Source organism: Haliotis rufescens, unplaced genomic scaffold (genome assembly GCF_023055435.1).
Source record: "Haliotis rufescens isolate VD_foot unplaced genomic scaffold, xgHalRufe1.0.p SCAF_37, whole genome shotgun sequence".
Classification (NCBI taxonomy): domain Eukaryota; kingdom Metazoa; phylum Mollusca; class Gastropoda; order Lepetellida; family Haliotidae; genus Haliotis; species Haliotis rufescens.
Window position 1 is genome coordinate 1408102 of NW_025964079.1, and position 12941 is coordinate 1421042.

The 12941-nt window shown below is 39.8% G+C and overlaps 1 protein-coding gene across 5 annotated transcripts in view; it reads left to right on the top strand.

The window, feature by feature from the left end:
* Positions 1–12941, top strand: part of LOC124140427 (nostrin-like) — a 97867-nt gene that overhangs the window by 70087 nt on the left and 14839 nt on the right. For all 5 annotated transcript variants that reach the window (XM_046507977.2, XM_046507974.2, XM_048381234.1 and 2 more), the window contains 3 exons: positions 7940–8020; positions 10389–10451; positions 11943–12024. In XM_046507977.2, coding sequence (XP_046363933.1) covers positions 7940–8020; positions 10389–10451; positions 11943–12024 — 226 coding nt within the window. The remainder of the gene's footprint in view (positions 1–7939; positions 8021–10388; positions 10452–11942; positions 12025–12941) is intronic.

Below are 12941 nucleotides of genomic sequence, written 5' to 3' on the forward strand. Positions count from 1 at the left end.
AGGGTCCTTACAGGCAATATGTAAAGAAAGGAGTGAGTGAGTGAGTATGGTTTTATGTCGCTTTTAGCAATATTCCAGCAATATCACGTTGGGGGACACTAGAAATGGGCTTCATACATTGTACCCATGTCGGGAATCGAACCCCGATTTTTGGCTTGACGAGCAAACGCTTTAACCATTAGGCTACCCGACCGCCCCTGTAAAGAAAGGAAATGCTGTGGTGTACTGTACATTTTGATAATTACTATAGAGCCTGGAATGAATCAGTTATCATGTCGACAGTTGTCATGATTGATGGATGAAATAACAGACACACATAACTGCTCTTGAGGTGCTGAAAGTACTATGAATATAATCCTGCCTCCATTGGGATGGACTTGATTCCCTGTGCAGAGTTCCGTCCCTTGGGCGCGCCAGAAACCTATGATCGTGGGTTTGAATCCTGGTTCGCCCCGATTATGTTTCCAGGTTTGTCAGCACCATACCCGTCCTTGTGGGTTTCCCCAAAGTGGTAAACGTCAAAGACCTGCATCACTTCAGGCTTTCTTCCCACATTAAGCTGACACGCTGTGATATAACTGGAATACTGTTAAACGCGGCATTAAACAGAACTCACTCACTCACTCAAACTAAATCAAATCATCAAAGTCAGCATTCAGGGCTATGTAAACTGTATTTATGTAGTTGTGTGTTTATGTTACGAATCCAGCCACATCTAATGTTGGTCAGATGTCAAAGGTTAAGGTCATCCCTCAGGTCGTTATGAAACATTGTTGTTTCATTCACTGCTATTTACTGTTGCACTTTCACTTGTTCAGTCAGGATATTTGGCTTAAGGTCAAGGTCTGAAAGTAATGTTTTGGACTGGTTCAAAGTGCATGGTGATATTTTATGACATTAAAAGCCTTTGGGAAATGGTGATGTGGGCTTGGCACTTACAATATTAATTTACTCGGGACAGACAGGGGTAGAAACTAACAGTTTTAGTCCACTTGTTCTTATAATGATAACATGTAGCAAAACCCTTACAAATGGCAAATTTCTACTAGTCCTTATTATACCTTAACTATTGGGCAGTTTGGCAAGGACTACAGGACTAGTGCCAATTTCTAACGCTGACAGATAATTCGTAATTCCTCCGTAAAACCGTAGATTGTTAGTTATTGTCTGAAAGTGTTGTTTCCCTGCCACAAGGAGACCGCCTCCATGGTCTAGTGTATCAGCAACCCATGCTTGCCGTAAAAGGCGACCAACGGGATCAGGTGGTCAGGCTCGCTGACTTGGCTGATGCATGTCATCGATCCCAATTGCGTGGATCGATGCTCATGATATTGATCACTGGATTGTCTGGTCCAGACTCGATTATTTACAGACCGCCGTCATATAGCTGGAATATTGCTGAGTGCGGCGTTAAACAACAAACCAACCAACCAACCATGGTCTAGTGGATAGAGTGTCTGCCCGGAGAGTTGAAGGTCAGTGGTTCAATCCATGTCCGCGTCATGACAAAAGACATTAAAAAAGATGGTATTTCTTGTTACCATGCCTGCTGCTTGGCATTAAGGGTATAAAACCATGACTGGTCGGCTCGGAGTCGAAATACTATATCTCAGTGGGGTGTCCATGGTAAACTGTGGCATGGCATCTCAGGGATGCAGACTTATTGTTGAGACACTCCAAATCTGCATCATATCTCATGTAAGGTCTGACAGGTTTTTTAATTCCCTTGTTAACAGATTTTTTTGTTAAAATCCGGAACAGTAGGTGCTGAAAACAATAATCAGAGGACGTTTTAGATTATTTTTCATGCTCTTTGAAAAGTTATCTTACTATTTTACAGTGATAGAACATTTTAAGACTACTAGTTATTATAATGATAACATATACTATAGCAGAACCCTTAAAAAGGGCAAATTTCGACTAGTCACTAGGGGCAGTTTGGCAAGGACTACAGGACTAGTGTCAATTTCTAACCCTGTTTTGCCTAGTCTGCAGTGTGAGTATAGCTTGTCTCACCATTAAACCTGTTGCAGTTACTCAGAGGTGCAATTCTTTTGTTTGCAGTCAGTGGAATAAATATATCAAGCTTTTAGGCTGATTTTTCTCTCTGCTGTTCTTTATGCTAGGGTCAGCAGAAGGTGACACCAATAGTTAAAAAATGTCTTGCCTGACTGGATTATATAGAGGTATTGTATAGCTTGTTGTGCATGTTTTGTGAGGAATTTTCAACAACCAATGTTAACCCTGTGTGTATATACTACTTAAATGAATTTAAGGACCACCGATTCTTTCATATTTCTACAGATAATCTGTCATGACAGATTAACCATAGCATGGCAGATGAACTAAAGTAATATCAGGGATAATTCTAGGGTGGGTCCTTGTGCTTTTAGCCCCTAAATTTTCAAATACAATGGGGCATTTTAACATTGTGCTGTATGGGGGGTACCTCTGGAATATTTAAGGGCGGTCGTGGTAGCTTAGTGATTAAAGCGTTCGCTCGTCACGTAGAAGACCCGGGTTCAATTCCCGACATGGGTACAATGTGTGAAGCCCATTTCTTGTGTTCCCCGCCGTGATATTGCTAGAATATTGCTAAAAGCGGGGTAAAACCATACTCACTCACTCACTCTGGAATATTTTTAAAAATTCACATAAGGACTCATGTCAGAAAATTCCTAGAGTCAGCCCTGTAATATGAAGTATTTGGGTGGTCCTAACTTCATTGAGTGGTGTATTATTGTCAAACTTTGTATCAGGGAAAAGGTAATGCAAAGAATCAACGTAATAATTCATTCCAAGTCACTGAATCAGATGAAGGCAGACACTTCAACATGTCAGTGCTGTGTTTACTTTGAAAAGCCTAGACCTTATCACGAAGGACCCTTGAAGATTCCGGGGTAGATTAGGTCTTCAGCAACCCATGCTTGCCGTAAAAGGTGACTATGCTTGTCATAAAAGGCGACTAACAGGATCGGGCGGTCAGGCTCGCTGACTTGGTTGATGCATGTCATCGATCCCAATTGCGTGGATCTATGCTCATGATATCAATCACTGGATTGTCTGGTCCGGGACTCGATTATTTACAGACCGCCGTCATATAGCTGGAATATTGCTGAGTGCGGCGTTAAACAACAAACCAACCGGCCAACCAACATTGTCATGAATGTCTTTACTTCAACACAGAGGATTGTATCACAATAAACAAGGAAGTAATGTCTCTTGCTTTTTTTGCAGTCTTCAACTTTAGATCAAGTTTTCTGTAACCTTTTAAATCGTCTTCTACGAATAACAACTAAACGTTTTCAGCATCAATTTTTATATATTTTGTTTTAGTTTCCTGCTGCCCTAGTTTCTGTGGTTTTTTTAAAAGAATGGAATTCTACATATTTCCGCCATCTCCATGGATATTCTTTTTTGAGATTTGGTACAAAAATAAACTTGGGAAGAGTATTTATTGCTACACTGCATGTGGAACAGTTTCTGGCAGGTTTCTGGCCCCAGACAGCATGTTGATACAAGCCTTGAGACAGGGTGGATCCAGGAATTGTAAAGGTGTTGTCAAAGTTGATTAAAAGTCATATGACAGTGTGACAACAAAAGTTGGCAGAAATGTGTCTTGATTAATAAATATATCAATGATTATCGTTACCCATTTTTGTGGATGGTGCCTGGACATCTTTGATCTGCTATGGATTCACTGTGAGAGTGTCACAGAGAGAGTTGGGTTTAAAGCTGCTTTAAACAGTATTTCAGTAAAGCCACAGCATGTCAGCTTGATGTAGGAAGATCCTGAAGTGATGTCCCCTTGTATGAAACCGATGAACAGGATGTGGCGCTGACAAACCTAGAAATATGATCAGACAAAATTCACGATCATAGGTTTGTGGCACGTTTAAAGCTCTCAAACCAGCATAAGGACGTCCACAAACAAAACTCGCCATATCTATTTACCAAGAAGGCTTTGTGTAACATTAAATTGTGTATGACATGCATAAATGTTCAGCTTGCTCAATATTAAAACTTTCAGTAGTTTATTTACCTCAAAAAGAAAATATTGCGAGTTTAAAAAGTTTCGGCCAAACTTCTCGGCACACAACTACCAGAAACGGCCATTGTTGACTTTTGGCACTTCACGTTGAGCGGCATGCAGTCCGATATTTTCTGTATAATGTTATCATTTTTCACATTCGATCATAATTTATTGCTTGTTGACGAAAGGAAAACACTTAAGTTCCTTAATTTCTAAAAATTAGCAAATTTCGATGTAATTAATTATAAACAAAAATAATCTGAACCGTAACATGATCTCAGATTCGAACCCACAATCATAGGTTTGTGGCACGCCTAAGGGACGCAACTCTGTGCAGAGAATTTGTGGGGCCTTAGGTGACGTGCCCACCAAGTTGCCTGTGAATCACCGAGAATGATTTTCTGAGTAACACTTTTGACTTGACATTACTGGGGACTGTGTATGAAATATTATTCATGATCACCAGGAAAACATCTCAAGAGTCATGTCTTTTTGGAATGGGCATGGCGTGTTACAACTTGTAGGATCAAAAACTCATCCTTCATCCCTATAAGATTTCCAGAGTCCCTCATAAAAAAAAAAAACGTCCTTGTTGTCTAGACAGTTCACTGGTACAGGTTTTACCTTGACCTACAAAACTAGAGGACCCCCAATTCCTAATTTCAAGGGCCCTTACAGGAAATAATAGTGAATTAATGAAATTAATTACTTTAAGTAAAGGAACTTTAGGTCTCTTGTCAAGAATTTGGTACAATACATATTATAGTGCATCCTTAGGGACGCAATATGTAATTTTTTTCGGTGACCATTTTATACATTTGAGTGTACTCGATGCACGTTTCTGCGTCCATTTATGCATTTGAGTGTACAAGATGCACATTTCTGCATCCATTTTATACATTTAAGTGTACTAGACGCACGTTTCTTTGTCCATTTATGCATTTGAGTGTTCAAGATGCTCATTTCTGCATCGCGTAAAACCCAGCAGCTAGATCCAGAAGAGGCACAAGAGATGTGAAACCCCAAATCCCCACCACTTGTTTTCTTCTTCAGATATCTAACACGCTCACCTATCACCTCCCTCTCTCTCCCTCTCCCTACCCTCCCCCTCTTAGCGTCCTGGTTCTTCCTCTGAAGTGTATTGATGGTCCTCCTCACACCATTAACACTGTCCTGCTGGCTTCAATAATGGCTAAATCCCTAGTACTGTCAACAGAGTCAATTGAGAGTTAATGATGTGGTAAATTGATGCAATTACTTGGGAATACCCTTGTCACTCTTGCTTGTAATTGTCTTTGTTCAGGTAGAAACGATGTTACTAGGGTCATGGGTGGCCCAGTTGTGTGAGGCCCTGGAATGCATTATGCAGAGTTGTTTCCCTTAGTCAAGCAAGGATCTGCTGACCTTTGGTTTGAATCTGACAAAAGTACTAATTACGATCCTTGGTTTGTGAGCGCCTTGGTGTGTCATTGTGCCTTGATGGTTGAACACCAGTATACTAATCACCATTGCTCCTCCTGTATTGTCTGATGAAACACTTGAGGAGTCAAAGGGGTGGAATAATTCTTTTGTGATTGCATTTTATTTTCCTTCGTTGTTTTGTTATTGCTAGTGATATGTGTTTCTCTGTGCTTTAGGTTACACACAACAAAATGTTTTCCTACTTACTTCTATAGTAATGATATATATTTTTTAAAGAAATAATTCGGCGTTCAACAGCCATTGTCATGTATGCGTATGCACAGTCTGGCCTTTTAAGCTGTAATAAAAACACAATTGTGGCTAGCTTAGCAAGCTCCTTTTCCCAGTACAGGAATCTAAACACGCCTGCCCCAGTTCTGCATCAAATGTCACCAGCTTGGAAATATCTGTGGTCACATTCAGCATAAGTCATCATGCTATGGTCTCTGACAGCACAAAATAATGGTCAGTCTTAATTACTGAATGGATGTACATATAAAAAAGATATAAATCTTACACAATATCATCCAATCACAGCTGCCAGGATTCTCACTTCACACTCTATCTTCTCTATGAAAGCTGCTGTCCGAACAACTGATTCTGAGTTGGTGTAGTAGAACCTGTAACTCAAATGACTATTACAGGAAGAGTTACCTCTCTGTATGATAACAAACCCAAGCTCCTTCCCAGCGCGTGACGCCTTCGTTACACTCTCGGTAACATCGCTGCCACCAGTGGGTGCGGCCATTACAAGAATCTTGAAATTTGCCCTCTAACCCCAATGTAGTTACGTTTTTACTTTTGTTTATGTCTTTGGGAATGCCATCATAGTTCATTTTAAAAAGGTTTACAACTGACCATGTTTTCCAGATGGATTTACTTTTTTGTTTGTATAATCAGATTGGATTGAGATTGCAGACTAACGGAAAATCACTTAACTTCCCCCTTACATTCTTACTATCACATGATAATGATAGTTGGAATGAAATAGAAATTCAAATTGACAAACAAAGAAAATAATTTTTTTAGGGTAAGAGTATTTAACTACCCCACACTATGCCTGGGACAAGTCCAAGTTTACTACCCGGGTACCCGCCCCCTATTACCTGACCCTACCCGGGTACCCGCTGTAGGTCTCAAGAGATAGGTACAAATTGTCAGATTGGGAAGGTTTGACCATAGCCCTGGCAAAATGTATTAATCAAGGAATTCAGGGAATGTAGAGTGTAATTACATTAGATGTATGGCATGTTGAAGGTATAAATCAAGGCGTGTAATTACCTCAGACTTTATCATTGCATAAGGACATCTAGCTCAGCGTACTCAATGGAAGAGTTACAGGTTAGATTGATCACCAGTGACAACATGGTATGGCTGATTAAATTCTTTATTCAGAATTTGTTCATCCGTGGTATCTTGTCAGTAGTTATCCTACAGAAGGTAAACCACACTCTGTAAAGAAAAATTAATTTATCAGGTATTTGGGTCTGCCTTGGAATGGGTGTGGATGGGACCCTCAGGGCAGTTGGGGGGTACCAGGCATGAAAGTGGGAAACCCAGGACGACCACTGTGACCTGATATTTTTTTTATTTTATTTTATTTTATTTTATTTTTTTTGCTGTTTAATGTCACACCCAGCACATCATAAGCATCGATCTATACAACTGACATGCATCAACCAAATCAGGAAGCCTGACCACTCTATCCTATTTAGTCGCCTCTTATGTCAAGCATGGGTTGCTGAAGACCACTTCTAACAAGGATTAATTCATGGATCTCTGTGACCTGAAGCATGGGAAGCATATTCATGAACTGAACCATCATTTGAGGCTTCAAAGGGTGGTTTGGTCCATGAATATATGCATGAACTTGCTAAAAAGTCCTGTGCCTACAACGATGTCATAACAATGTGCAAGCTCTGAAGCCAAATGTCAATTATATGTGCTATTATTGTGATTTCCTTGTTCAGTCGTGCGAACCTTTACTGTATTTCTCATCAGAATAGATGTATAATGTAGATTTAATGTGCATATTTAGACTAAATTAGACAAATGATTCAAACAACATATCTATTCATCCTTTCCCAACTTTTATGAGTATTGTTCCCACTGTGTTATGTCCCGTTTGTGAGTTTTAATGATGGTTTGAATATATATAATTAAAAAGTAATTGCTGCAAAAGTATGGCATGTTTTAGAACAGATTTATATACCATGGGGTATCTGAGTGCATAAACTGGTGTCTCGTCATGCCAAAAAGCCTAATTCAATTCTCAGTGAATCCCCTTTTTTGTGTCCATCGGTTGTGATGTAGCCATCACTATTCATGCTGTTTGACCATGATGACTCCAAGCTGTTCTCTTGAAAATGAAACTGCATAAAATCTGTATAATAATCATAATAACAATGCTTTGTTGGTTCATCGTTTGTGTCTGTTTAATTTCAGGGCGGATATTGAAGGCACGTACGCCAAGGGGTTGGCAAGAATTGGCATTAAGCTAGCTAAGGCTGCCGGCACTGGGTTGGGGTAAGTGTGTTTTACTTGAACCTGGTTGTTGTGTTATAACAAGCAGTATACCCAACCAGGTATTGCTGTATCATCACAGGTGCAAAGGATGTAACACTATACATGAGGGCTGTAACGATTCATCGATACCTACAATATCATCGATACTTAGGTACACAGAATATGTTACTTACTTTACTTGTCCCCAGCACAAGTCAGCAGTCTCAGACTAGCGGACTAGCATGAATTTTGGGGGCTGGGAGAAGATGTCCCCAGCACAGGTTAGCGGTCTCGGACTAGCGTGCTAGCATGAATTTTGGGGGCTGGGAGAAGGTGTCCCCAGCACAAGTTAGCAGTCTCGGACTAGCGGGCTAGCATGAATTTTGGGGGCTGGGAGAAGGTGTCCCCAGCACAAGTAAGCAGTCTCGGACTAGCGAACTAGCATGAATTTTGGGTACTCGGAGAAGGTGTCCCCAGCACCCCATTGCTAGTCATAAGAGGCAGCTAAGTTTGGAACCAGTGGGAATTCCAGGTTTGAATTTGTCCCTAGCAACTGATGCTGGTTGTGAGAGATGAGTTAATGGATCCGGCTCGGGGACTTGGGTGATGTCTTGTCATTGTACCCCGACAGTGTGGATCATTTCTCACAATCGCTGGATCGTCTGTTCCATCGTCTTGGACCAGACAATCCAGTGATTGACATCATGAGCATCGATCCATGCAATTGGGATCTATGACATGCTTCACCCAAGTCAGCGAGCCTGACCACCCGATCCCGTTAGTTGCCTCTTACGACACGTATAGTTGCCTTTTACGGCAAGCACGGGTTGCTGAAGATCTATTCTACCCTGGATCTTCACGGGTCTCAGAATAATAAAATTATATGACTTCTGAAGGAAAAATATTTGCTTGAGTGTGTTTTACAATTTGGTGAAATGAAACTAACATAAGATTTTACTACCGCTGTTCGTATGAAATGGTGAATACGTTTGAAAAACAATACTTTTAAATAAATCAGTATTTGTGAACCTGAATTATTTGAGTTTCACGCTAAAGACATTATGTAAAAATATAATGAGACAAGGTCAGGTTATTGTGCTCATGTCCTGTTGCTAAACAAGAAAAAGTGGAAAGAAATTATATCAAAACCTGACCTTGAAAGCAAAGTTTCAGGAAATAACTTGCTGTGAACAAAATCTCAAAAGCGTATACAACACTAAATATGTGTCTTTATATTTTACACTATTTACAAAAGAGCTCACTGTCTCAGCTAAGATTTCTGTCGTAAGTAAGATGACGTTGCAGTCTGTGCACAAACCTTTTGTGATCTACTAGCCAGACCTTGAAGCATAATGTTTTGTACATTTTAGTGTTATCATATGCACTCTAGTAGTTAAGCTTATATACTAGCCGAATGTTTTTAGTCACAAGCTTTGGACTAAAGTACTCATGGAAATGAAAAAACCCTGTTTTGCTGGATTTAATAATCGACACAAAGCATTACGTAGATGTAAATACGAAATAACAAAACAACTGGAAAAGTACTAGTCTGGATTTGCTAGTTTTATCTCAGTGCTCAATACAAAATGTACTTTCCAGGAGGTAATTTGTAGGCACTTTCAACATTCAAAAATAAAACTAAGTCCAAATTGACATGGCAGAAACAGGCTATAGGCATTATGCAAATTAGCCTGGAAAAAAGTTATCAAAACAACAATAAAAATAACAGCTATGTTTATGTACATAATAATAATGACATGTAAGTTGTTGTTTGAGAAGGGAATATGTTACTTTTACGTTCTGATATTCTGACGATGATTCACTATCCCACAAGGCCACTCACAAATCACCACACCACTGACACATCACATGCACGTGGGTTTCAAGCACCTGTTTTCACTTGTCGTCATGGACATTCACCTTGATCTACTAACACCTGGTTATGCTCAGTTTCACAATAGTCTGTTTTGTTCATATTTTTACACACTTTTACGTGTAAAAAGACATAAAAATCTTCGATACGCTGTATTTGTGCCAAGGCCCAATTAGTACTAATTGAGTTGTTTGAATATTTATATATTTTGTATATTAACTGCATTTATTTAAAATCTGAGATCAAAAACAGTTTTTTTTCATTTCCGTGAGTACTTTAGTGGCTAAAGTGGCAGACTGCCTTTGATTCACAGAGCTCGGTCACTTTAGTGGTCACTCGCTGTGACAATTACTGCACTCATTATTTTATATGATGATGTTAGAACTTTTTGAGCGCCTCTGTTGGAGCTGATTTCCTACCTGGGAATAACTTTATTTTGTCAGTGTCTGTGCCTGACAGGTGTGTAGAACCCACAGTATCTGTCTCCATCATCTAATATCAACATTGTTATTTCAGGAGTTTATCTGATGGATGGAAGACGGCAGCTGCGGCCATGGAACAGGAGGCGGAGTTACATAAGTATGTAGCTTCCAAACTGTTGGTTTCCCATGATAGCATACTGCATGTGTCTCTGTTTCTGGGGGCATAGTTTGCCCTGTCGAGGCGTGGGTTTCGAATCAGGTCCGCCTTGATTATGTTTCTTGTTTGTCAGCACCTTTCCCGTGCTCGTGGGTTTCACCAATGTGGTCAACATCTGAGACATGGACCACTTCAGGCTTTTCTCCCACATTAAGTTGACACACTGTGATGTAGCTGGAATACTGTTAAAATCAGTGTTAAAAACCCATCTCACTCACTCACTCACTCACTCACTCACTCACTCACTCACTCACTCACTCACTCACTCACTCACTCACTCACTCACTCACTCACTCACTCACCCACCCACCCACCCACCCACCCACTCACTCACTAACTCACTGTTACAGGGGGTGTATCACCCTTATTTATTGACGTATTGACGTATGAGAAGGAAATATGTGATAGAACTGTGTATAGTGCCTGTCTGTTTGACGTCACGCCGAAGACCCGGGTTCGATTCCCGACATGGGTACAATGTGTGAAGCCCATTTCTGGTGTCCCCCGCCATGATATTGCTGGAATATTGCTAAAAGCGGCGTAAAACCATACTCACTCACTCACTCACTCACTCACTCACTCACTCACTCACTCACTCACTCACTCACTCACTCACTCACTCACTCACTCACTCACTGTCTGTTTGAACAAACTTAAATGTCACACTTTAGCAAGTCTAGTTTTTGGCTAAAGTCTTTCAGATTAGTAGGGCTACTATTTAAACTCCAAGTGTACTGCAGTCATGTGACATGACATAGAGACGTCATATAGCCTGTATTCTCTCTTCCGAATTATCCATGCCTAATAATACAGTGTTCCCGTTCACCGGTAATTACCAGTTTTTTACCGGTAAAATTAGGCTTGGACCGGTAATTCATGTGACTACCAGTTCATATGGACCTATAATAAAGTACCATATAAATCTTTGTTGTTGAATGAAACATCGGTGATATTCATATAAGTACATTTTTTTAACAAAGTCAGCTTGTTTGTTTCCATCAGGGTTTACCCTTGTCTATTTCTAGGTTAAACATCCATTTGTTGCGACATCGTCTGAAAATATTTTTAAAAAAAAAAGAGAAAATTGTGACTGAAGTTTGTGTAAATGACGTATAGTTCTAACTAAGTTACTTCAGAGATGACATCTTTGCACAGAACATGATGTTGAAAGAATTAAAACCAAATAATTTTCATACATATTTTTATTTGTTGAAAGTGTGGACTGGCAAAAATTAGGGGGCACTGGTAATTTTTAGAGTTGCCAGACCACACAGTTTCAAAAGCCAGCGGGAACTCTGTAATATGATGCGTCTTTAGTTCCCAATGTTCCCAAACATCATTCTGATGATGGACAATGTACTGAGGGTTAAATTCTGTACCTACTAACAGTAAATGACAATTATTTCAAACAATCTTTCTTTTCCATTGCAGAAATTTAGCTGCTGGATTGCTGGAAGAAATTAGTAAACCCCTGAAATCTGTTGTAGAAACGCAAAATAAAGCAAGGAAGCCGGTAAGACTGGAGACCCTTTTCTTCATTTGTATACTTTATCTTATATGAGAAATTATCTGAAGTTAGTTTCCTTGAAGATCCTGGTAAAAATTAGTATGCTTGTCGTAAGCTGTGACTAATGGTGGGCCAGCCTCGCTGACTAGGTTGATGCATGTCATCATATCCCAATTGAGTAGATCGATAATCATGGTGTCAATCATTGGTTGATGCATGTCATCGTATTCCAATTGTGTAACTCGATAATCATGGTGTCAATCATTGCTTGAAGCATGTCATCATATCCCAATTGAGTAGATCGATAATCATGGTGTCAATCATTGGTTGATGCTTGTCGTCGTATCCCAATTGTGTAAATCGATAATCATGGGGTCAATCATTGGATGATGCATGTCATCGTATCCCAATTGAGTAGATCGATAATCATGGTGTCAATCATTGGTTGATGCATGTAATCGTATCCCAATTGAGTAGATCGATAATCATGGTGTCAATCATTGGTTGATGCATGTCATCGTATCCCAATTGAGTAGATTGATAATCATGGTGTCAATCATTGGTTGATGCATGTCATCATATCCCAATTGAGTAGATCGATAATAATGGTGTCAATCATTGGTTGATGCATGTCATCGTATCCCAATTGAGTAGATCGATAATCATGGTGTCAATCATTGGATGATGCATGTCATCGTTTCCCTATTGAGTAGATCAATAATCATGGTGTCAATCATTGGTTGATGCATGTCATCGTATCCCTATTGAGTAGATCGATAATCATGGTGTCAATCATTGGTTGATGCATGTCATCGTATCCCAATTGAGTAGATCGATAATCATGGTGTCAATCATTGGATGATGCATGTCATCCTATCCCAATTGAGTAGATCGATAATCATGGTGTCAATCATTGGTTGATG